This window comes from Odontesthes bonariensis, chromosome 21 (assembly GCF_027942865.1).
Source record: "Odontesthes bonariensis isolate fOdoBon6 chromosome 21, fOdoBon6.hap1, whole genome shotgun sequence".
Taxonomy (NCBI): Eukaryota; Metazoa; Chordata; class Actinopteri; order Atheriniformes; family Atherinopsidae; genus Odontesthes; species Odontesthes bonariensis.
Window position 1 is genome coordinate 33,835,397 of NC_134526.1, and position 23,792 is coordinate 33,859,188.

The 23,792-nt window shown below is 42.4% G+C and overlaps 1 protein-coding gene across 2 annotated transcripts in view; it reads left to right on the top strand.

Moving 5' to 3' along the window:
* nbr1b (NBR1 autophagy cargo receptor b) overlaps nt 1-23,792 on the top strand; it is a 288,590-nt gene that overhangs the window by 175,340 nt on the left and 89,458 nt on the right. For both annotated transcript variants that reach the window (XM_075454950.1, XM_075454951.1), the window contains exons 16-20: nt 676-852; nt 6,310-6,484; nt 10,323-10,574; nt 16,407-16,492; nt 16,602-16,680. In XM_075454950.1, the coding sequence (XP_075311065.1) occupies nt 676-852; nt 6,310-6,484; nt 10,323-10,574; nt 16,407-16,492; nt 16,602-16,680 (769 nt within the window). The remainder of the gene's footprint in view (nt 1-675; nt 853-6,309; nt 6,485-10,322; nt 10,575-16,406; nt 16,493-16,601; nt 16,681-23,792) is intronic.

The following is a 23,792-nucleotide window of genomic DNA, read 5'->3' on the forward strand; positions in this document are numbered from 1 at the left end:
GCCTCGCGCACCAGCTCAGGCTCCTTCCCCAGCAGAGAGGTGACGTTCCACGTCCCAAGAGCCAGCTTCAGTAGCCGAGGATCAGACCAGCTCACAATGCACCCGACCCCCTTGGCCCCTCCCACGGGTATTTGCCTAAATTAGTTTTGCTGATTAGTTGTGTTACTTACTTAGAGCTCTCTATCATTCTGTCTGCAGTAGTGTCATTACTTTGGCTTTAGTGTCCCTTCTTAAAATTCCCATGTATGGTAGTTACATTTTCTTTAATGCACAAAAGTGGGATAAGCAACCATTTTGTTTGGCGTTTAGACTCTGACGTTGGGTGGTGATGGATTAGTAGAGATAGGAGGTAGCAGAAGTTTCCTGGAGGTTTACACAATAGTTGGACTGAAGGGAGAATGACAGAACAGAAGAGAGTTAAAAAGAAAGAGCCTCACATATATAAGTTGATCTAAATGACCATAACTAAAAAGAGAATAAGCTTTAAAGTGTAATGTCTGATGAGAAGTGGAGGACAGAAAAAAATGAATCAGTACAGGGAACAGACCGACTATATTCAACAGTCTCTGTGAGGGACTAGTTTCCTGCAAACAGTAAACTTGCAAAGGTCTCACCACTCAGCAACACAGCCAACATGCCTACAATAACATTTTTCTTCTTGCTACTTATCCTCAGATGTCCCTATTGAAGAAGGATCTAAATCTGAAGAGGATGGGGTCCCAGCTCAGGAGGAAGGGGAAAACGACATCAGTGAGACTCAGTCTGTTTGTGAGACTGTGATCCACTCAGTGGCCCTGGAGGACCCCCCAGACCACAGTCGTATGCAAGAGGCCCATTCAGGGACAACTAAAGGTCAGTCAGAGGCTTTTCCTGGTCTGAAGACAAATCATAGATATAACTGTGTCCTACTGCCCCTGAGCATTTTGAAAGGGATTCTTCATGGAGCAGGTAGCCAGTGAAGATACTTCAGTTCTGTTGTGATATGTTCAAATTTATATGTTTGTGTATTAACGTTTTGATTCTGCATTCTAAGAGTTGTCATCATACAGATTGAACAGTAGTTTAATCTGGTCAATATGACTGAATGCAACATTTAATTCAATTCAGTTTTATTTATACAGCACCAAATTACAACAAATGTCATCAAGGCAATTAAATAATATAGTCCAATTCAAGCCAACTGGAGTTAACAAACTAATCAAATCCAATTAATTATATACAAAATTAGTCACATTGATTAATACAGAGCCAATTAAAAAAAAAAAAGATTCCAAGCTAAGGAAACCAACAGTTTGAGCCTTTTAACAGGAAGAAAGCTCTGGCAGAACCAGAACCAGGAAGGGTGGCCATCCGCCGCCACCAGCTGGGCTTTGAGAGCTCAGAAAAGGGGGGACAACAAATACTGTAACACCATTCAAAGGATATCTGTTGGAACAGGGAAACACGAGTTAATGACCACAATAATGCCAAATGAAACCCAATATAGGATACTCCATAGAACCCACATAACACCATTCATCCTTCACAAGATGGATAACCAAACCTCTACCCTTTGCATCAAATGTAAAATGTTGTCAGGTGTGGTGAGGATGGAGGACACGGATGCGGATTTTTCAAAACGTAAAGGGTGATTTATTAACAAAAAAAAAACAAAGTACCAACACAAAGCGCGGCTTAGCCGGATTAAAAAAACTCAACTGTGGAAAAATAAACAAAGAACTAAGCATGGCATGGAATAAATACTTAACTTGGGAAGGGTCGAGGAACATGGAACAAACAGGAATCATGCATGGAAGCCAAACAGGACAGGTAGATAGACGTTGTGTACTTGTATAATTTCTATTCTTACTTTCACTATAGATATACAGTTGGGGTGGCTATGGGACTCCTTTTTCTTTTTCCTCTTCTGTTGTCTTTTTTTACTTTTCGGAGTGAGGAGAGTCGTGAGCTACCTGAAGTCATTTTAGTTTGTATGATGGTTTATTTTCCTTTTTTGTTTTGATGTCTTTGTGAATACAGAGAGCACTTGTATGTTTTGTTTCGATAAAAATCAATCAAATCTATTAAAAAATAAAATAAATTGAATGCCAAATATACATAATGTCATATGAGAAATTAAACAGGGGGAAAAAGAGAAAGGCCCCCCAGCAGTCTAGGCCTATAGCAGCTTAACTATGGGATGTTTCAGGGTCACCTGAGCCATCCCTAACTATAAGCTTTATCAGAAAGGAAAGTTTTAAGCCTGATCTTAAAAGTAGAAAGGGTGTCTGCTTCCTGAAGCCAAACTGGCAGCTGGTTCCACAGAGAGGGGCCTGATAACTGAAGGCTCTGCCTCCCAAACTGGCAGCTGCTTCACCCAGATATTTACACTGCATTTAGACTGCTTCTATATCTTCTGGCCCAGATAATGAGCTGAACTATACTATTTAACACGGGTAAAATCATATACACATACATACCTATATCTACAGCAATATTTACATAACTCATAACTAGAAAATATATATAATCTTAACAAACATCAACACACCCACAGTAAACGAAAGTTACGTATGTAACTATGGTTCTATGAATCCTGTATGACCGCCAGGGGGCGGTGCTGAAAGCAGTGAATGTCCCCTTCGCGCATGCGCCGTTCGAGTAGTAATACCAACAGTCACACCTGTGACATGTCGGATGATCAATCAGAGGCTATATAGCCTGACGTCATCCGACGCTCTGTTCCTACAGAATCTTCTTGCGGAATGCAAGGATTCTGAGTGACAGAGAAGCTCTGGCGGTCATCCAGAATTCATAGAACCATAGTTACATACGTAACTTTCGTTCTATTTTATCCCTACTGACCGCCAGAGGGCGGTGCTGAAAGCACTAAATGACTAATACCAGCAATGTCACAAGGAATCCAGAGCAAAGACCTCACTGAAAAGCCTCAGAGGACCTTTGCCGCAGAACCTGGTCCAGAGGATGAGGGGAGGCCACATTAACCCTGTAAAATCTGGTGAACGTGCTTGGGGAAGCCCATGATGCAGCAGCACATATTGCTTCCACATATAGCCACTCTCAAGGCTGCCCAGGAAGCGGAGACGCTCCTGGTGGAGTGCGCCTTCACACCGATGAGTGGAGAGCAGCGTCCTGCAGCGTAGGCGTGGCAGATCACATCCACAATCCAATGGGAGAGGCGTTGCTTGGAAAGAGGACAACCTAACCTAGGGCCTCCATAATACAAGAGCATTTGGTCTCAGCGTCGTATAGCAGCAGTGGCTGCAATGTATGCCTCCAGTGCCCTCACTGGGCACAACGACCGAGACCCATCAGCAGTTCCCTCTGACACAGGCTGAAATCGTGCCAATCTCAATGGCCGGTTGCAATGAGAACGAGATAACACTTTAGGCAGGAGCGCAGTATTTGGCCATAAGGTAACACCAGAGCCATCAGTACCCCATCTGAGACAGGAAGGGCTGACAGAAAGAGCACGTAGCTCGCTGACCCTCTTAGCTGAGACAATAGCCAACAAAAAGGCAGTCTTACATGAGAGCCAGCCGAGGTCTGCCTGCGCCAAAGGCTCGAATGGAGAGTGGCACAGAGCTTCAAGAACCAAGGGCAGATCCCAAACTGGAGCCCGTGGAACCATCGGCGGGTGCAACCTACGAGCACCACGCAAAAAAACTAGAATATGGCTCCCCATGGGACAGCCCTTAAAGCCAGCATGATTAGATGATATCGCCGCAACATACACCTTAAGTGTTGAAGGAGAGCGGCCCTTATCAAGAAGAGACTGGAGAAACTCCAGGATAGTGGACACTGCACAGGTGACTGGATCATCATTGCGGGCAGAAACCCACTGGGAAAACAGCCGCCACCTGTTTTCATATTGCTGGCGAGTAGAGGGTACCCTGGCACTCAAAAGGGTGCGTGTGACGGGACCCAAATATCCTGTCAGCAGCTGCTCAAGCCGTCCAGCGGCCACACCCACAGTCGGAGGCTTTGAGGATTGGGGTGCCATAACAGTCCCAACTGAGACAGGTTCGAAACTGACCTGAGTCCAACCACAGGCAGAAAGAACAGGCTAAGATCGAGAGAGGGTGCAGGGACACTACCGCTCACCAAGTACAATAAAATACAGCAACAGAGGGGCTGACACCGTCAGTTATGTCCAGAATACAGGACGACAAACCAAAACTGGGAGAGGGGCGAAAACGCCACCGTCACCAATTAAAGGAAGCAAACTTAGATGCTACCACAGGTAGCTCAACGCAAAATAGAGTGAGGTTGGCTAAAATTGGGAGAGGGGGCGAGATGCTACCATCACCAATTAAAGCAATCAAACGCAGATACTACCACAGGTAGTTCAATCCAAAAACCGAATAAAAGGTAGGCTAAAATTAGGAGAGGGGGCGAGACGCTACCATCACAAATTAAAGCGAAACACAACCGTAGAGAGGCTAATACGTAGCTAAGCTCCAGTGTGTGTATCACAACACTAATCAGAAGCTGTGGAGGAGGGGAGGCGCAAACGCCACCATCACCAACACACAGAAGTACCTTGACCGAAGATCAACCCGTCGCAGCCCGTAGGAGGGCGAAACACCGCTACTCCAGCCAACAGGCAATCGGGCGTCCAACAACGGTGAAAAGATCAAGAAAGGCTGATGCCATGCAAAGCGAACCGCACGCGAGAAGAAAAAGGAACAGAGCGTCGGATGACGTCAGGCTATATAGCCTCTGATTGATCATCCGACATGTCACAGGTGTGACTCTGTTGGTATTACTACTCGAATGGCGCATCCGCGAAGGGGACATTCAGTGCTTTCAGCACCGCCCTCTGGCGGTCTGTAGGGATGAAATAGAACCTAATAAACACACACATATATTTTACACCAGTTAAATACATATTTACACAACATGAAACTCCCCCTCTACCTATTTCCCATTTGTCCTACTCCCTACCGGATCTAACAAGGTGTGCATGCCCCCGGGGAACTCTTTTGCCTGAACACCAGGATGACAAGCTGAGGTAGGTTTATGCTAATTCACAATCAATGCAACTAATACCCGTTGCGTTACTCTTTATTCCTTTCTGCCGCTATCGGCTTATCAATCCACATTGTCTCATTCACAGGTGAACGACGAGGTGCGTCAGCCCCATGTCATGATTATTTCTGGAGCTAGTGACACTGGCGCGTCGTCACAGTCACTAACTTTTGCAATATTACTTATATTATGGTCACTTTACATTACAATACTTTTTATATCACGACACTTTTTTATCCTCAGTACTTGTTTTTGCACATTGTCTGTTTGCAGGTTGATCGTTTTCTTGTTTAGTGTGTAGGTTATAGATAGTTATTTCTGTTTGTTTGTGCTTCTGCCCTTTTTACTTTAATTCTGTAGTGTTTACTACACTTTCTTGTCTGCTGCTGCATCAAGTAATATTCCCTGTGTGGTATGAATAAAGTATAGATCTAATCTAATCTAATATCGCTAGACAATTTCTCCCTGTAGCACTCGGGTCCAAAGGCAACAACTTTCATAGGTTCACAGGTTTCATAGATAAGTACAGCTGAGTATCATCAGCATAGCAATGGAAATTTATGCCATGTTGTCTAATAATGTTACCTAATGGAAGCATGTATAAAGTGAAAAAGAGTCAGCTCCTACAAATACCTCGGTCTCTGTCTGGACCAATCACTTTCTTTCAAGTCTCACATCAATAACCTGCAGGCCAAAGTTAAGGCCAGATTGGGGTTCCTTTACCGTAATAAGGCTTAATTCACTCTGCCAAACATACTCTGGTGAAGATGACCATACTCCTCCCCCTGTCCGATTATGGTGATGTCATGCATAAAATGGCTTCCAAGTGTGCCTGCCTGGATGCTCTCAACCTTTCAGCCATCCGTTTTGCCACTGGTACACCTTTTGCCAACCATCATTGTGAGCTGTTTCTGTACATGTACATATATACATATATATATATATATAACAGGTATATATAGGTATATATGTAGATGTAAGTATGTATATTGTGTATATATAACCAGTTTCAGCTCTGCTTTTTACACAGATATGAAATGGATGTAAATACATTCTGTCAGTAAACAAGCTTAGTATCTTTCCCTAACCTAGTACTGAACTGATTAGGAAGACTGACAACCCTTTCAATTAAGACTGATATTACTGTGCTGAAGTAATTACAAACTTAGAGGATAGGCCTTATCACAACAATGCAGAACAGGTAGGTTTGTCCAAAATTTCGACTGAAGTTGTATCTAACAATGATCTTGAAGGTTGTTTCACTGATTTTTTTCATAGCTCAAGTTGAGCAGTCCTGCATGAAGATTATCTCTGAGTCCAGAGTGAAGAAACCAGAGGAGGAAAAGAGAGAAGATACAAGAAGTCGCTCCTCCTCCACATCTTCAGAGGATTACATCATCATTCTCCCTGATTGCTTTGACACCAGTCGGCCACTAGGGGAGTCCATGTACAGGTATGAGCCCTGAGCGTTTTGGAGTAAATGCCTTTTAAAAACTTACCAAAAAAGTTCACAAATTATTTGTTAGGTGATCAGCACTTCACGACAGTTTCTGATGTGTTATACTTTTTGACTATATATTGGAGTAAACATTACCACATCTGTCATTAGAATGTCTGGTGAAAAAAAAGAAAAGAATGTCTGGTGGCTTTAAAGCATGGTTACATTTCGTATCAGAGTATCAGAGCACTATGGGAGGTCAAAGCTGTGCCAGACCCAACTCTCTACTCTTGACATAAGGACTTGGCAAATCTTGATGTTGGTAGCTCACATGGACCCCAAATCATAAAAAGATGGGATAGTACAGCAAAAAAAAAAAAGCAAATAAAACATGAAATAACACACTGATTGTTCAATTTACTTTAACTTTTATTTTTTCATTGTAGACATTATGCATCCAAAACCCTATTGAAATACATGTTCAGCTCATTGGCTCTGTCGTTAAAGTCCAGGATCTTTTTCATCCCTGACCATGCACCTTTCACATTATTTTACTTGAGCTTTCTTTCTATCTTTTTTCAGTATTCCTTCTTGCTCTCTGTTATCTTCTTTTTCGACTGTTTTTTAGCAGTCCTCAATAACTCCCTGTCTCCCTCCTTGAAAGCTTTATTTGTGATGTTCAGCAGCTTTTTCAGATCACTGGTGAACCAAGGTTTGTTACTGGGGAAGCACCTCATTGTCCTTTTTGGGAATAATACTCTCCACACAGAAGTTGATGTCATCTGTCATACACTCAGTCTTGGTATTCATATCATCTTCATGAGGCTCACTGAGTGCATTCCTGTCGTTGGAGGGGAGGAGAACCAGATTGTGGTCTAATTTTCCTAATAAAGACAGGGCAGAGGAGCTGTAAACATTTTTTACATTTGGATAGAATAAATCCAACTTTTTATTTTCTCTGGTGGAGCAACTATTGTCAAGTTGGAAGTGTAGCAGAGAGGGAGATATTATTGAAATCTCAAAAGATTGCCATGATTGTAAGATTTTGTGTTTCTAGCCTTGTAACAACTGAGTTGATCACAGACTGAGTCAGCAGCAGTACCAGCTAATATTCACACTGCTACCAGATTAACATACGTCGGGGAACTCTCTTGGTAGATTATGTCTGGGGTACATATCCTCCTTCACTGTGACATGTCCATGATTACACCATCTGTTGTTCACAAGCACTGCAATACCTCTACCTTTGTTTTTTGCCCGTCCTCCTGATGTCTCTGTCAGCTCGTATCACCGTTAGAGTCTGATATATGCTCCGGCAGCCATGTCTCAGTGGAACACATAATACTGCTTTCGGGATATTCTTTCTGTGTCCTCCTGAGCACTCAAGGCGCGTCCATATTAATAGCTAGACATTGGACATTCCCAATCAATAATGAGGGCAAACTTGGTTTAAACTTTCTCCCTCTGTTTCTTTGTTTTGCTCCTGCCCGACATCCATTTTTTGGGGGGCCTTTAATTGGCATGTGGAAAGTTCAAGTTAGATGCTCATGTTTGTAAAGAAATCTTGCATCGACATGGAAACTCATCATAACAGATGTTGAAGAGTTCAAAAGTATGATGGGAATCCATCTAAAGCCCCTTTCACACTGCCGAATAACCTGCGTTTAATTCGCGAATTTAGCGTGTCCGCTGTTGCGTTCACACTGCCGACTCGGGCTGCCGCGTCAACTCGACTTGCCTTTCGACCCGCGTCGGACCCTAGTCTTTTTGCCGAGCCGAGTTTGATGTGAACGCAATCGACGCGGGTCGGACGTGGGCATGGCGTGAGGAGTTTAAAAGACAGAATGGACAGCTGATTCAGAACAACAGTGACAGGTGAGGACAAGTTTTACTCTGTTTTAGCCTACATCAAGTTGGAGACATTTTTTAATATGGCCAACTGGGGAGACAAGGAGGTCCGCGAGCTCCTCAGCCCCCGAGCAGAGGACGTTATTTGCCACATGTCAGGGACGGTGAAGGATGGACCTCTGCTGGAAGGGCTGGCGAGAAAGATGGGAGAGCGCGGTTTCCCACGCAGCAAGACGCGTAAAGTAACATCTCCATGAACTGCATATACAATTGCAAAAACGAGTTCTCAAGGTGTCCCGCCATCGTTTGTTTGAAAATTTTAATGCAGACAGGTGTATTTAACCCTACCTCCGATGCATGGCTTGTGCCTACGTCATTGTACACGCCCAGCATTTTATGTGTTTCGTGTGACGCTCTGCCACTAGGCAACGCCCCCTGAACTCGGCTTCAGGCGACATGGGTCACCAACACGCCAAGCGTTCACATTGCTCGACGCGGGTCGAAGGTGGAATTTGGACCCACTAAGGTAGCGGGTCGCAGTGTGAAAGGGGCTTAACCCTCTGGAGTCTAAGGCCTTTTCAGAGACTTTGAGGAAGTTGTTACCACCTTGACATTTTCAAGCATTTCAACTAACTGTAAACATCTATGCAAAAGTGACACATATGGTTGTGTTCTGAAAAGCCTAACAAAAAACAATATAAGAGTGAAGTGAATGTAATACAAACAAGTTTTATTTAAATTGAGGGTAAACACAACTGTACAAAAAAACAAGTTTTAGAGGTCTTCAAACAGTGCAAGAAAACACACTATAAATATATCTAGCCAAGACTTTTGAAGGTTGAACCTTGTAAACAAAAGTGTTGGCTGCATAAAAGTAAAAAGTGCAGTCAGAAATGTTTTTTTGTTTTCACACAAACTATAAAAAAGTTTTTGTAACTCCAGGCAGTGTCCCTGTTAGTTGAATACTAATTAGATGGGTGTGTAACACCCCTGATTCCCCCCACCCCCCTGTCACTCTCCATGTGATAATTGTCTGTCACTGGCAGGACATTGCTGCCTTCCCCCACATGCTGGCTGAATGGGGCGTGTTCTCACCTGTGAATAGCCACTCAATCACCTGGTACTTTACATATGAATAGCGATAGGTGTGGCCGAGGAAGCTGCTGCAGTCTGAGACTACAGAAAATCCAAAGATTTCTGTTCTCTCTCTTTAAAAAGGGCCAGCTATATAATTTATTTTTAAAATATATATATTTGAAAACTAGAAGTTTCAAGGTTTTTAATGGTGTCACTTATGTTTCAATGACAAAAACTCAAAGAGTTACAGATGTGTTTTTGTTTTTAGATGTGTCAAACATGCCCACTGGTGGGCATTAGACCCCAGAGTGTTAAGTAGCACAGCTTTCAAACCAGCGCAAATAAATCTCTCAAAAATCTGTTTCATTGAAAAAATTGTTAGGTAGAAATCTCAAAAAACACAAAATACACAGGATATGACCAGGGCTACTACATCTTTCTGCCAATGGATGACACATTCTAGAACCAAAGTAAATAGATAAATAAAGAAAACAGTCCTGTAGATCTACGGCAGCTTAATCTTTCAAAATTTAAACTGAATTTAAATTCTGATGGTTTGATCATTCAGATCAGATGGAAGAGAGCTGCTAGGAGATGCAGAGAAATGCGGTCTGATAGCGCTAATCTTGCAGTTGCCTGAAACTCAAAAAATCCAAGACTGTGGTCATCTTTCACCATGCTCCATTTCTTTTATCTACTTATATTAAAATTTATAGTTTTGGCCAAATCTCTATAAGAAAAGACAAAGAATAGTAAAAAAAAATTTTAAAAAAACTTTATAAAAAAAAAAAAACACAACCTACCTAATGGGGATAATCAACAGGCAAAATTATTATATTAATTTCCAAAATAAGCTCCAGTGCAGCTGCTGCATGGATAGTCTTGTTAACTTCCCTTTCATTTCTCCTTCTTCTTTGTCCTCCTGCAGCTCTGCACTGTCCCATCCTGGTGAAATTCCAGTTAAATCCCCTTCAGATTCAGATAACCCTTGTTCTGACCTCCTTGGCAGTACCACAGGAGAGAAAGAGATGGGTCAAACAAGTAAAGCCACAGTAACTCGAGGGATGGAGATGTCACCAACCAGTGGTCCCAGTGACATACTTTTCCCATCTCAGACAATAGATGATGAGCTTCTGACACCTGAAATAATGGCCCCACCTAAAGCCACCATCACACCAAGGTCAGTATGAAAGTTCTTCCTTTTCTAAGTGCCTCTGTTATGTTTTTGTGAGTTTTACCAAGTCGAAGACTAAATAGCATTAGAAGGTGCAAGAGGGAAGGATAAATAAATCCAAGGTAGCTGAGCAAATTTGTGTATATTGTCTAGCTTGGAAAAAAATATGAATTTGTTGTTTCAGTCCTAGACCTTCACCTTTCATCTTTTCCATAGCGGTTTGAGTGAACACTATGTAATGGATTATACCATGGCACTTTTGCCTCCGACAGTTGCGTACTTTGCCACTACATTCTTTTCCACTGCAGAACATACATGTTGCAACATGATCAGGGCTGCTTCAGTTTTATTTAAATAATGCCAAGTCACAGCAAATGTGAGTTGCACTTCAACTTTATCTCAATAAGTTTTCAACACTCACAAAGTCATTGTAGCTGGGGATTTTGATATTCACATAGACATTGACAGTAATAGTCTCAGTATTGCCTTCAGACCTTTATTGGAATAGGTAGGTATGTTTTCTCAAATAAAAGCCAGGCTTTTGATTCTGGCTAGGGCCAGGCAACGAGGGAGAAAAATACAAAAAACATATATTTTATAACAATTCATACTACTTTAATATAATCATTTAAATTAAACAACAATGCTGTTTTGAACATTTTGCTGTACTTGATTAAGCTTTTGTCAAAATATTTGTTTAATTCCATCGTTTTAAACCCCCTCGGATCAGTCCGGTGAGCAAGAGGGTTTCTGTCCAATTAAATCCAAAATGGGGCCAGACGTGTCAAGGGTCATCTTGATAAGCTAATAAGTGCATTCAAGTGCTCCACTTGCAGCCATTGAGGCTGCGGCTACACGAAAACGTTTTTCACTGTAAACGATACTTTTTCTTATCGTTTCGCTGTCGCGGCCACACGGAGCCGGCGTTCCCACTACCCCAAAACGATAGTTTTTGAGAACGGGTTCCAGAGTGGGAAAGTTTGAAAACGGCCTCGTTTCGTTTCCATTGTTACAGCTAAAACGTTTTTGCGTCAGTCAAACGTTGACGCTGTGAGCCAATTTTAACACTTCTCTATTGTCTCACAGCGTGGCGTGACACAGTGGCGTGTGTACTGCATCGTTTCATCGTTTTCATCCGTTTTCGTCTGGACCTGAGTCTTTACAGCAGCGCGTTGCCGTGTGGTCGCAAGTATTTTCGTACCCGTTTTCAAAAAAAACCTCGTTTCGTTTTCGTGTAGCCGTAGCCTGAGTCCACTATGATCTCCTCTTTACAAATGTGAGGCCATCTGTGCGACAGCTAAAGCTGGGCTGAAACTGGGTCATCAACAGGACAATGGGCCTCATGCAAGAACATTTTCGTATTTTTATTCTAAATTTCTCTCACTTTTTTCGTAAGAAGGTCTCGTACGAACACGCCACGTCAGATTCAACAAGCGCTCTTAACTTCGGGAAAAGTGTGTAAACGACCTGCGTAAATGATGAATCACACTCGTGCGTATCTTAAGTTCACGTGCACGAGGATAGTAGATTTGCATGCTCCACGCCCAAAATGATACCATATAAGGCTGTGCTTCCTCTCTGCTGTGCCAGGACGTGTTGAGTCATGAGAATGGCATCAAGGCACAAAAAGAACAACGTTAGGGGCTCTGAGACTGAAGTTCTGCTTTCAGAGATCCAGAAAGGAAAATCTGTCATTTTTAGCAGTGTCAGCAGTGGAATTACGGGACCTGCTAAAGCCAAGAAATGGGAAGCAATTACGAGTGCTGATAATACCATGTCAGTGAAATAAAAAAATAAATGGTTTCATATGAAAACCATGGGCAGGTGCTCGATGACTGCAACAAAAGCCGTGCAATCAGTTGTTCCCTCATCATGATGGCTCTTTGATAGGGCGGTCTATGAGGGGGGTCTTCTGGCACCACACCTTCTGGTCTGCCTGGTTCAGGTTTTAGGAGACCCTCGTTCATGGCAATATTGCGCCATGAACGAGGTATCGAGACACACCCACCCTGGCCTTCAGCTCAGTGCGCTCCACGACAGCAGAGGGGCTTTGATGCGTATATGTGTCTCGTGCTCCAATTATGATTGGCAGTCCTTCCACGGGATGAAAGTCCCTCTTAATTTGTACTTGTTGGACAGCGGTGTATGGGAATCTCATGTACCATGGGTGATAAACTGATGAGAGCTTTGATGACCAAGGGGAGCGCACGACTCTCAGAGGACTGGGACACTCCCGATCTGTCTCCAATCTCCCTCTGAAAGGTTCCAGTGGCCAAAAATCCAAGGCTGGTGAGGACCTGGAGGTGTGGTGGAATTGGGTTTGATCGGCATGTTTCTCTCTGGAGTTGTGGCTCTAGCAAGCTGCATATTTGTAGCAGCACAGTCCTTGGCAATCTCAGCCGAAAATCGCGATCTCAGCCATTCGTCTGTCTCTACACGGTCCAAGAGCCTGACGCGCTCCAAAAGTAGCAAGTCAGCCGCTGGTTACGCTTCCCGTTATATAGGCTACAGATTCAAATGAACCTTCGATTAGTGCATATTTTAAGTCAAACAGAATAATGTCAGCATCATTATGGGGTATAATGTATATATTTATTTATGTTTGCTTCAAAGTAATTAAATATACAATCCAATAGTCAAGCAAACGTGATTTGAAGCACAGCGGACTATTTTACGAAACTCTTACGACAGGTCTGCAACACTGGTAAATTCTGTTCGTATCTGAAAGAAAACGTAAAATACGAAAAGATTGGTGAATGCGCAAATTCTCTTAAATCACTCATACGGGCGATTTAAGAACAAATCTGTGCGTACGAATGGTTGTTGCATGAGGCCCATTGATCCCAAACACAGCAGCTAAGGTACAACAGAATGTCTGAAAAAGAAAAGAATCAAGGTGTTGCAATGGTCCAGTCAAAGTCCAGACCTCAACCTGATTGAAATGCTGTGGTGGGACCGTCAGAGAGCTGCGCAGAAACCAATGCTGCAAACCTCAATGAGCTGAAACAACATTGGAAAGAAGAGTGGGCCGAGATTCCTCCACAACCATGAGAGATACTGAGAACGTCCCACAGGAAACCATTACTTCAGCTCTCTGCTGCTGAAGCTGCTGCTACAAGCTTTCGGTTCATGGGGTTCCCTTAGTTATTCACACATTGCTTCTGTGTTTTGTCTCAGTTTTTGTTCAATATATAATGACACAGTGTGATATGTGATGTGTTGTTGTTCATCTGAGGATGTATTTACTTCAGTTTAAGATCTGGTAAGAACCTGATGATTTTTGTTATGTCCCGATACGGAATATATAGAGGAAATGAAAGAGAAAACAACAAGCATCATAACACCAGACCAGGGATACCTGCTGAGAAAGAGAAACAAAAGTTAATGACAACAATAATGTCATATGTACATGGAGAGGGTTAGGGTTAACCCTAACCATATGCAAGGACAAGTTTTTCTACATCTCTGAGACAGGATGTTTTAAGTTAAGGTTTAATTACAACAACTTTAAGCACATTGATTTTATATGCTATAGAAACGGTAATATTGTGAATTATATGTGTAATTTACTCCTTACTGTGACATTTGGACATTGGATTTGATTGGGCACTTACAGCTACTTCCTATTGAAAATGGATTCTGATATCCACCAAAATGTTTGGCTGATGAAGGTCTAGCACTAAAATGTTGTAAATAAAGGCTTTTTGCAAGGTAGACATTGTTTGGGAGTTCTATATTGATAGTTAGGATTATACCAATTCACGGCAGTTGTACAACTTTACCTGATGACCAAAAATAGATAGATAGATAGATAGATAGATAGATAGATAGATAGATAGATAGATAGATAGATAGATAGATACTTTATTGATCCCGAGGGAAATTCAAGCATCCAGTAGCAGACATAATAAAACAGTAAAAATGTTTATACAATAATAAACAATCTAAGAATTTAAAAAACTGTTTAAGAATATAAAATATAAAAATATAAAAATATAAAGTGACCAGTGAAGTGACATGAAAGTGAAATATAGAGTGATCAATGAAATTCAGAAGTGCCATCACTGAGAGCTGTTGTTGTACAGCCTGATGGCCAGAGGAACAAAAGAGTTTTTCAGTCTGTTGGTGGAGCAGGATTGAGACTGCAGTCTGCCACTGAATACACTCCTCTGCCTGATGAAGGTGTTGTGCAGAGTAGTGCCCTGCACGGGCCTATTATCTGGGCCCGAGCCCGGCCCTGGCCCGAGGGGGTGGAGCCCCAGCCCGGCCCGGTCCGACAGGTTATCAGAATTCTCAGGCCCGAACCCGGCCCGACTTTTTTTTTTTTTTTAGCCTCCCATAACAATGTTTTAGCGATAGAACGCTATATTCATTGAGTGCGTTCGTAAATTCAATCTGCCGCTCTGAAAATGGGATAACGCTCTGCAGTTAGAAAAAAACAGCATTCTATTTTTCTGTGAATAAGCAAACTGTTTCTGACAGATCAAAATGGACATAAAAGAGCAGGTTAAAATAGGGGCTCATGTTTCGGTCAGCAGCTTGAGAACTCGTAGGCACAGACCATCTAGGGAGACATCACGCAATCGTGCGCTCTCACCACGGCTCGGAGTAGATTCACCCTACGGTCATTTGAACCGTGACATCCAGCCATGTAGCACACCCGAAGTTTTTCCGATCTTGGCTGAACATCAGCTGAGTTACCGAGTTATCCCGAATAGCTTAGTACAAGCGCTAACGGAACCTGGCAGTATCTCCAAAATTACCACACTAAAATCACATGCCATGACACCAAACTTCTACAGTAGGACAAATATGGTCTGTACTCACAAAACGAGGCATTTGGAAGTTTGTACATAGTCCAGGAGTTTATTATTATCAACACAAGCCTGATAGCTTCTCTGCTGCTAAAGCTGCGTTGACGTCACTTCTGGGAGCTGGGAGCTTCAAAGCACCACTCTGCTTCAAAGTAAGATGAGGGTTGATCTACTACTGTAGACAACAAAGTATATGCTATATTCTACATGAATGTTTATGTTGTAGAGTTGTGAATTTATTTTATCAATGGAGAAATTGAGCAGCCTTGCTTTGTTGTTGCTACTGGGACTACTTCAGCCAGCTCATCTGTGTTTAAGGCATGTCGGAGGACTGTGTGAGTCCGTATGCCTATATTAGGGAGGTGCTGGCGCGGGGCAGAGCAGCTGCTGCTGCGTTCAATTGTTTTCATTTAAACACAACACAGTTCTTTAATTAGCAGGTTTTTTGTTTTTTTAATAATTCAATTGAAAAATAAAAGTGCCCGAGCCCGGCCCGTGTCCGAGGTAATTATACGGTCGTCGGCCCGAAGCCCGGCCCGTGTCCGAGGTAATTATACGGTCGTCAGCCCGAAGCCCGGCCCTCGGGCTGTCGGGCCTAGGGCTCCAGTGCAGGACTCTACAGCCAACTATCGCAGTGTCATCTGAGTATTTCTGCATGTGGCAGAGCCCAGTGTTGTACTGGAAGTCAGATGTGTACAAGGTGAAGAGGACGGGAGAGAGCAGGGTCCCCTGTGGTGCTGCGGTAACCACAGTGTCCGACGTGCAGTTCTTCAGTCTGACGTACTGCATGTGATACAGTATGTGAATAAATTAAAATCAAAATATAAAAGACAGGGAATGGCATGAAGCAAAGGTGTCCTAGCCATTGTTATAGTCCTTGTGCAGATCTAATCTAGTACCCTCATTATCTTTTTTCCCTCTTTGTGTACAGTATTGGAGGGCTTTATTTTTTGTTTCTCTGGCTGCTGTTAAATGACTGAAGATAAAATGGAACACAATTGACTGAATACTTTGATATGTACAGTCCAGAGAGCAGTGCAGAGACAGATGTTGATGTTTCCAGTGCTAGGGAAGCAACAGGGAGCTCAGACCTATACCGAACTGAGAATGGTAAGTGCATTGCTATCTTGCTACCAGTTATATATCAAACTTTTAAACTGAACAGATGTATGAGTGTGTCAGGCAGTCGGGAATAATGTTCTGTTATTTTGTGATATAGCCTCTGGCCCTCAACAAACACTCACAGGCAAAGCTGAAGCTACTGAGGACACAGAAGATGACAACTCTGAGGACCCAAGGTTGTGCTCACTCACACACACACACACACACACACACACACTCACAAAGAGTTCAATTTAGTTGTACTGAAATTAGCACGTGTGCCTTAGTTTAATTTGTAATGTAAAAGCTAATTATGAATATTACTCACTGGAGTCAAAATGCAATAGATTAAACTTGGGTCTTATAAACAAGAACAAAATCTGACGTATCACAAATTTTAATAACGTACAATATGTTGAAGCTTTTAGGTAGACGTAGAGGTCATTCAAATTTTTGCTTTGCTCAACTGCTTTACATTAAGAAAAAAATGCAGGCAAAAATGGAGACAACATTTGAAGCAAGAATATTGAGAAAAAACATCTCAAAGCAATATAGAAACAGTATCAAATACAAGGAAAAGACCGATAAAGTCATTTGAAATAAGGAAAGCATGCAAGTGTGGTGGAAATTTTAGTACAGCACAGAGTCAGTTATTTTCTGAAGAGATAAGATGCTTTTAATAATATCTTGCAAGAGAGAACAACACAGTACAGAGTACAGAGCTGCTCTGTCCAATGACACAAACACAATTCAGTTATAATGCAGATTGTTGCGTCATTGCTCCTTTGATATAGTTGAGCTTTCTTATCTACTTTTCCTCCCCAACTACAGCCAAGGCTACCCTGACACCGCTCCCAGTACCATCTTCCCTACTATCCTCCTTAAAGTGCAGCTGTCTGATTCTCTATCTATTCTAACAAGCCCACCATTGTAAAACAGGATTTGAGAAAAAACAGGAGAGGGTGGTATCCTTGCAGGAGGTTATTTATTTTTTATTTTATTTGACCTTTATTTATCCAGGAAGGTCCCATTGAGGTGTGAAACCTCTTCTCCCAGGGAGTCCTGGCCAAGACGGCATATGCACATGCATAACACATAAAGACAAACAAACATTAGACAAAGGCTAGTAAGCCAGACAGGCAAGCACTAAAAAAAGGAAAAAAAAAGTGAAAAGAAAAGCAAACACACAACAGACAGGAATACAGGGGACCACAAAAGACACAGAATGACATAAAAAAACAAACAGTAAAACTGATAACCTAAAAACAGTGACACTCCTCTACCAAAGTTGTATTTAAAAGATTTTTAAAAGCATCTATAGAGGGGACAGATTCCAAGTTTAAGATGTTTTGGAGGTTATTCCAAGCATATGGGGCATATGAACTAAAAGAAGTCTTGCCTAGTACAGTACGTACAGTAGGAATATTTAACATTATTTTATTTCCTGACCTAGTGCCATAGGAACTGGTTTGGCGTGACAATAGACAGTTGATGTATGATGGGAGTTTACCAACCAATGCCTTCGCAATAAAAATGAGTGAATGGATCTTTCTCCTGAGTGGTAGTGAAGTCCATGATACCATTTCATATAGTGTGCAGTGATGTGTTCTCATGTTTGCATTAGTGATGAAACACAGCGCTGCATGGTAAACTACATCCAGCGTTTTTAAAAGAGAGGTGGAGGCATGCATATACAATATGTCACCATAGTCTAGGATGGGTAAAAATGTACTCTGTACCAATCTTAATCTGGCAGCAATAGGAAAGCACTTTTTCAAGCGGAAATATAAACTCAATTTTGGTCTAAGCTTTTTAAAAAGATGGGCAATATGTGTTTCATAATTTTACTTCTCATCAAGCCAAATCCCTAAATACTTATATGTTTTAACCCTTTCTAACAAGGTCCCATTTGTAGTGGACACTTCAACATTAGGTAATGATGAGCGGGTACGCGTGAAAACCATGTAATTTGTTTTCTTTTCATTTAGAGCCAGTCGCAGACTAAGCAAAGACGCCTGCAAAATGCTAAAAGCAGATTGAAGATTATCAACTGCTGTCTTTACAGAGGGGGCAGATGTATATAAAACAGTGTCGTCAGCATAGAGATGCACCCTTGCTGAATCAAGACCAACACAAAGGTTATTTATATAAATGGTGAACAAAATAGGCCCCAAAATCGACCCTTGAGGCACACCCATTTTGACTGCTGTCAACAGCTACACATTGGGTTCTCCCAGATAAATAGTTTAAAAACCACTTCAGTGTTATGTCACTAAAACCAATATGTTGAAGACGTTGCAAAAGAAGATCATGGTTCACACAGTCAAAAGCCTTAGAAAGGTCAACAAAAAGAGCAGCACAGGACTTCTTGTTATCCAGGGCAGAGAGGATGTCATTGGCAACTAAAGTAGTGGCAGTGATCGTGCTATGATGTTGTCTGAATCCTGATTGTGTAGATGTTAAAATTCCATTATCAGACAAGTAATGTTTAACCTGCTCATTCACTAAAGACTCAAATATTTTAGCAGTTACTGATAATCTGGAAATGGGGCGATAGTTGTCTGGCATTGAGGGATCACTGCCTTTCAGCAGTGGGAGAACCATGGCTGACTTCCATGACCTAGGGATTTCCCCACTGGAGAGGCTAAGATTAAATATTGAGGCTATAGGACTGGCAATCACACTTGCTGCTGCCTTCAAAAACAGGGGCTCAATTTTATCTACACCAGTAGATTTTCTTATGTCTAATTTAGACAAAGCTTGATACACTTGGAGGGGTGTAATAATAGCAAAATTGAAACAGCTGGATGACATCACACCTTGAGGCAATGTAAGGTTTTCTGACACTGGAAGGTGAGATGTAACTTTTTCTGCAGCCATATTAAAATGATCATTAAACGCATTAATAATATTATCTTTCCCTTTTACCTCACCTTGAGATATTTTTAACACTTCAGGCAGCGTAGGTATTTCCACAGTCCCTTCAGTGGACTTAACCAGCTTCCAAAATGTACAGGGGTCATTTAGGTTTTCGTTTATCAATTGCAAATAATGGTTACTTTTGGCAGCCTTAACTAACTTTGTACACTTATTACGCAGTGCCCTATAATTATTCCAGGATACAGGATCGCCTTGTCGCTTGGCCAGAGACCAAGCCTTATCCCTCAGCCTGATATGATTTGCCAGGTTATCATCAAACCATGGATTATCTTTGCCACTGACCCGATATCTCCTCATGGGGGCGCGCTTATCAATTAATTGAATAAAAACAGTTTTAAAATATTCCCAGGCTAATTCAACATCAACCATTTCACCGATACGGTGCAGGTCACCGTCATAAAGATCATGCAAAAAGTCTTGCTCATTAAAGTGCTTATAGTTTCTTTTATAAATGAAGCGTGGTTTGGGTTTCACAATTTTACATTTTCTGACGCAAGCAATAGCACAGTGATCACTAATATCATTGCAAAACACTCCAGTTGCACAATATTTAAAAGCACAGTTTGTGAGAATAACATCAATAAGAGTGGATTTTTCCATATGCTTTGGATTTAAATGAGTAGGAGAGTTTATCAATTGCGACAGTTGCAAGACATCGCATATTTCCTGCACCTTCCCCGGCATGCAGGGCAGGCAGTCCCAATTTAGATCACCCATCAAAATAAACTCTTTGTCGGATAATTTATTTAAGTGGTCCATAAGCGCAGTTGCAGCCTTGCAAACTGCTGACGGTGGACGATAGCACCCCACGATACTGAGGTCAGCGCCATTGGGTAGCTCCAGTTTAACTGTCAATAGTTCAAAATATTTAGCTCTGGTGCACGATTCGATGCAAGAACAGTTCAAATGTGATTTGACATAGATAGCAACGCCACCTCCTTTGTTTACGCGGTCAGACCTGAAGATGTTGTATCCTTTGATGTGTATGGATGTGTTGGTTATTGAGGGTTTAAGCCACGTCTCTGAGAGAACCATAACATCGCAGTCAGCCAATTTTGCCCATATGCGAACAGAGTCTATCTTGTTTAATAGACTGCACACGTTAAGATGAACAAAACGTAGCTAGTAACGTTATGATAGGTTATACACAGTAACACTCAATACAATGCATATAGGAATTAATTTTCCTTTACACAAGGCAAAACAGTGGAAAGCCGAATCTGAAAACTTGACAAGTCAGGCAAAGAAACATTTTGAAAAGAGCTGGGTCTTATGCTCTTAAACATCCAAGAGAGCTTGTAAATCTGATCGTCAGACGAAGACTGTTCCACAGTCTCAGACTCAGCACACCAAACTCGCAGTACCCTTGAGTTCATGGTCGGGAGTTAGGAAGAGTTAGCAGATCTTGATTTGAGGACTTTAGGTGTTTTACAGAGTGTAAAAAGTTTAATATTTACTTGACAGGTATAAAGAGAGTTGCAGGAGTCTTAGTGTGATGATATGAAAGCATAAATAAATCTCAAATTGCTCGTAGGTTAAAAAAATACGTATTTTATACATATATAAGTACAGCTGAGTGTCATCAGCATGGCAATGGAAATTTATGCCATGCTGTTTAATAATAGTACCTAATGGAAGCATGTATAAAGTGTAAAGAATCAGTCCAAGCATAGAACCCTGAGGAACTCCATGACTTACTCTGGTGTGTGAGGAAGATTCTTCATTTACAAGAACAAACGAAAGTTACGTATGTAACTATGGTTCTATGAATCCTGTATGACCGCCAGGGGGCGGTGCTGAAAGCAGTGAATGTTCCCTTTGCGCATGCGCCGTTCGAGTAGTAATACCAACAGTCACACCTGTGACATGTCGGATGATCAATCAGAGGCTATATAGCCTGACGTCATCCGACGCTCTGTTCCTACAGAATCTTCTCGTGGAATGCAAGGATTCTGAGTGACAGAGAAGCTCTGGGGGTCATCCGGGATTCATAGAACCGTAGTTACATACGTAACTTTCGTTCTATGTCATCCCTACTGACCGCCAGAGGGCGGTGCTGAAAGCACTGAATGACTAATACCAGCAATGTCACAAGGAATCCAGAGCAAAGACCTCACTGAAAAGGCTCAGAGGACCTTTGCCGCAGAACCTGGTCCAGAGGATGAGGGGAGGCCACATTACTACCTGTCACAAAAAGGACTGTTAGAAAGTGGTCACAAGAAACTGAAGAAGCCTTACAGGGTTGTTTTGATGCAACCGATTGGATTTCTCTTTGTAAGCCACATGGAGAGGACATTAATGCCATGACTGAGTGTGTGACTGACTATATAAACTTCTGTGTGGACAACACCATCCCCACCAGAACAGTGAGATGCTTCCCTAATAACAAACCCTGGATCACCAGTGAGCTAAAGGAACTATTGAACAAGAAAAAAGAGCCTTTAGGGAGCGAGACAGGGAGTTGAGTATACAGAAGCAGCTCAAAGTCAAGATCAGAGAGAGCAAGGAGGTGTATAGAAAGAAGCTTGAGAGTAAACTGCAGAGGAACAATATCAGAGATGTGTGGTCAGGAATGAAGAAGATCACAGGCCTCAAGCAGAGGGAGGATCGAATGGATGGAAGTCTGGACAGAGCAAATGAGCTGAACACATTCTTCAACAGGTTCAGTTCAGGAACAAGCTCACCATCCTCCCCTCCTGTTCCCAGCCAAAGAGACATCCCACCCTCCTCTGACCCACAGCTTTCCTGTAACATCTCCACCTCCACCTCAGTCATGGATTCTTCTGCTTCCACTAGTTTGTCATCAACCCAATCAGGAGATGCTGCTGTCCCCTTTGCCTCCCCCTCCCACTTTTCTGTTTCTAGAAGTCAGGTGAAGAGGCAGTTGGAGAGATTGAACCGGAACAAGGCTGCAGGTCCAGATGGTGTCAGCCCCCGAGTCATGAAGGCCTGTGCAGAGCAGCTCTGTGGGATTCTGCAACACCTTTTCAACCTTAGCTTGACCCAAGAGAAGGTACCACTGTTGTGGAAGACATCCTGTCTGGTTCCGGTACCAAAGAAAACTCATCCTTCAGACATCAATGACTACAGACCTGTTGCCCTGACATCCCACATCATGAAGGTCCTGGAGAGACTCCTGTTGACCCACCTGTGTAAGCAAACCAGCACATATCAGGACCCCCTGCAGTTTGCTTATCGCCATGGAGTTGGAGTTGAAGACGCTATCATACACCTGCTTCAACAAACCCACTGTCATCTGGACAAAGCAGGCAGCACTGTGAGGATCATGTTCTTTGATTTCTCCAATGCATTTAACACAATCCAACCTGATCTGCTTAGTCTGAAACTCCAGAAGACTCAGGTGGAGGCCTCAACAATCACCTGGATTGATGACTACCTGACAAACAGACCACAGTTTCTCAGACTGAAGAATTGTGTGTCTAACCAGGTGATCAGCAGCACAGGAGCACCACAGGGGACTGTACTCTCACCATTCCTTTTCACTCTGTACACTTCAGACTTCCAGTACAAGTCAGACTCCTGTCATCTACAGAAATATTCAGATGACTCTGCAGTAGTCGGGTGTATCAGAGATGGACAAGAAGCTGAGTACAGAGAGCTGGTGGACCGCTTTGTGGCATGGTGTGGGAACAATCATCTCATCTTGAATGTTAACAAAACAAAGGAGATGATTGTAGATTTCAGGAGAAACAGGGTCAGATCAAACCCTGTTTCCATCATGGGAGAAGAAGTGGAGGTGGTTGAGGAATATAAATACCTTGGTGTTCATGTGGACAACAGACTGGACTGGAGACACAACAGTGAAGCCATCTACAAGAAAGGACAGAGCAGACTGTACTTCTTGAGGAAGCTAAGGTCCTTCAAGGTTTGCAACAAGATGTTGCAGATCTTCTACAAGTCTGTTGTTGAGAGCGTCATTTCCTCTTGCGTCATCTGTTGGGGCAGCAGCATCAGAACCAGGGACCTAAAAAGACTCAACAACCTGATAAGGAAGGCTGGTTCTGTTCTGGGGATGACTGTGGAACCTCTGGAGACAATAATGCAAAGAAGGACTTTGCATAAAATCAAGAGAATTATGGACAACCCTGAACATCCTCTCCATGAGACTGTTATCGGAAAACAGAGTCTCTTCAGTCAAAGCCTTCTTCAGTTTGGATGTAAAACGGACCGCTACAGGAAATCATTCCTGCCCACAGCCATCAGCATCTATAATAACTCCTTGATTTAATTGAGCTACATCAACATTTAATTTCCCTCTGGGATAAATAAAGTATTTTTGAATTGAATTGAATTGAATTGAATTGAATTGAATTAACCCTGTAAAATCTGGTGAACGTGCTCGGGGAAG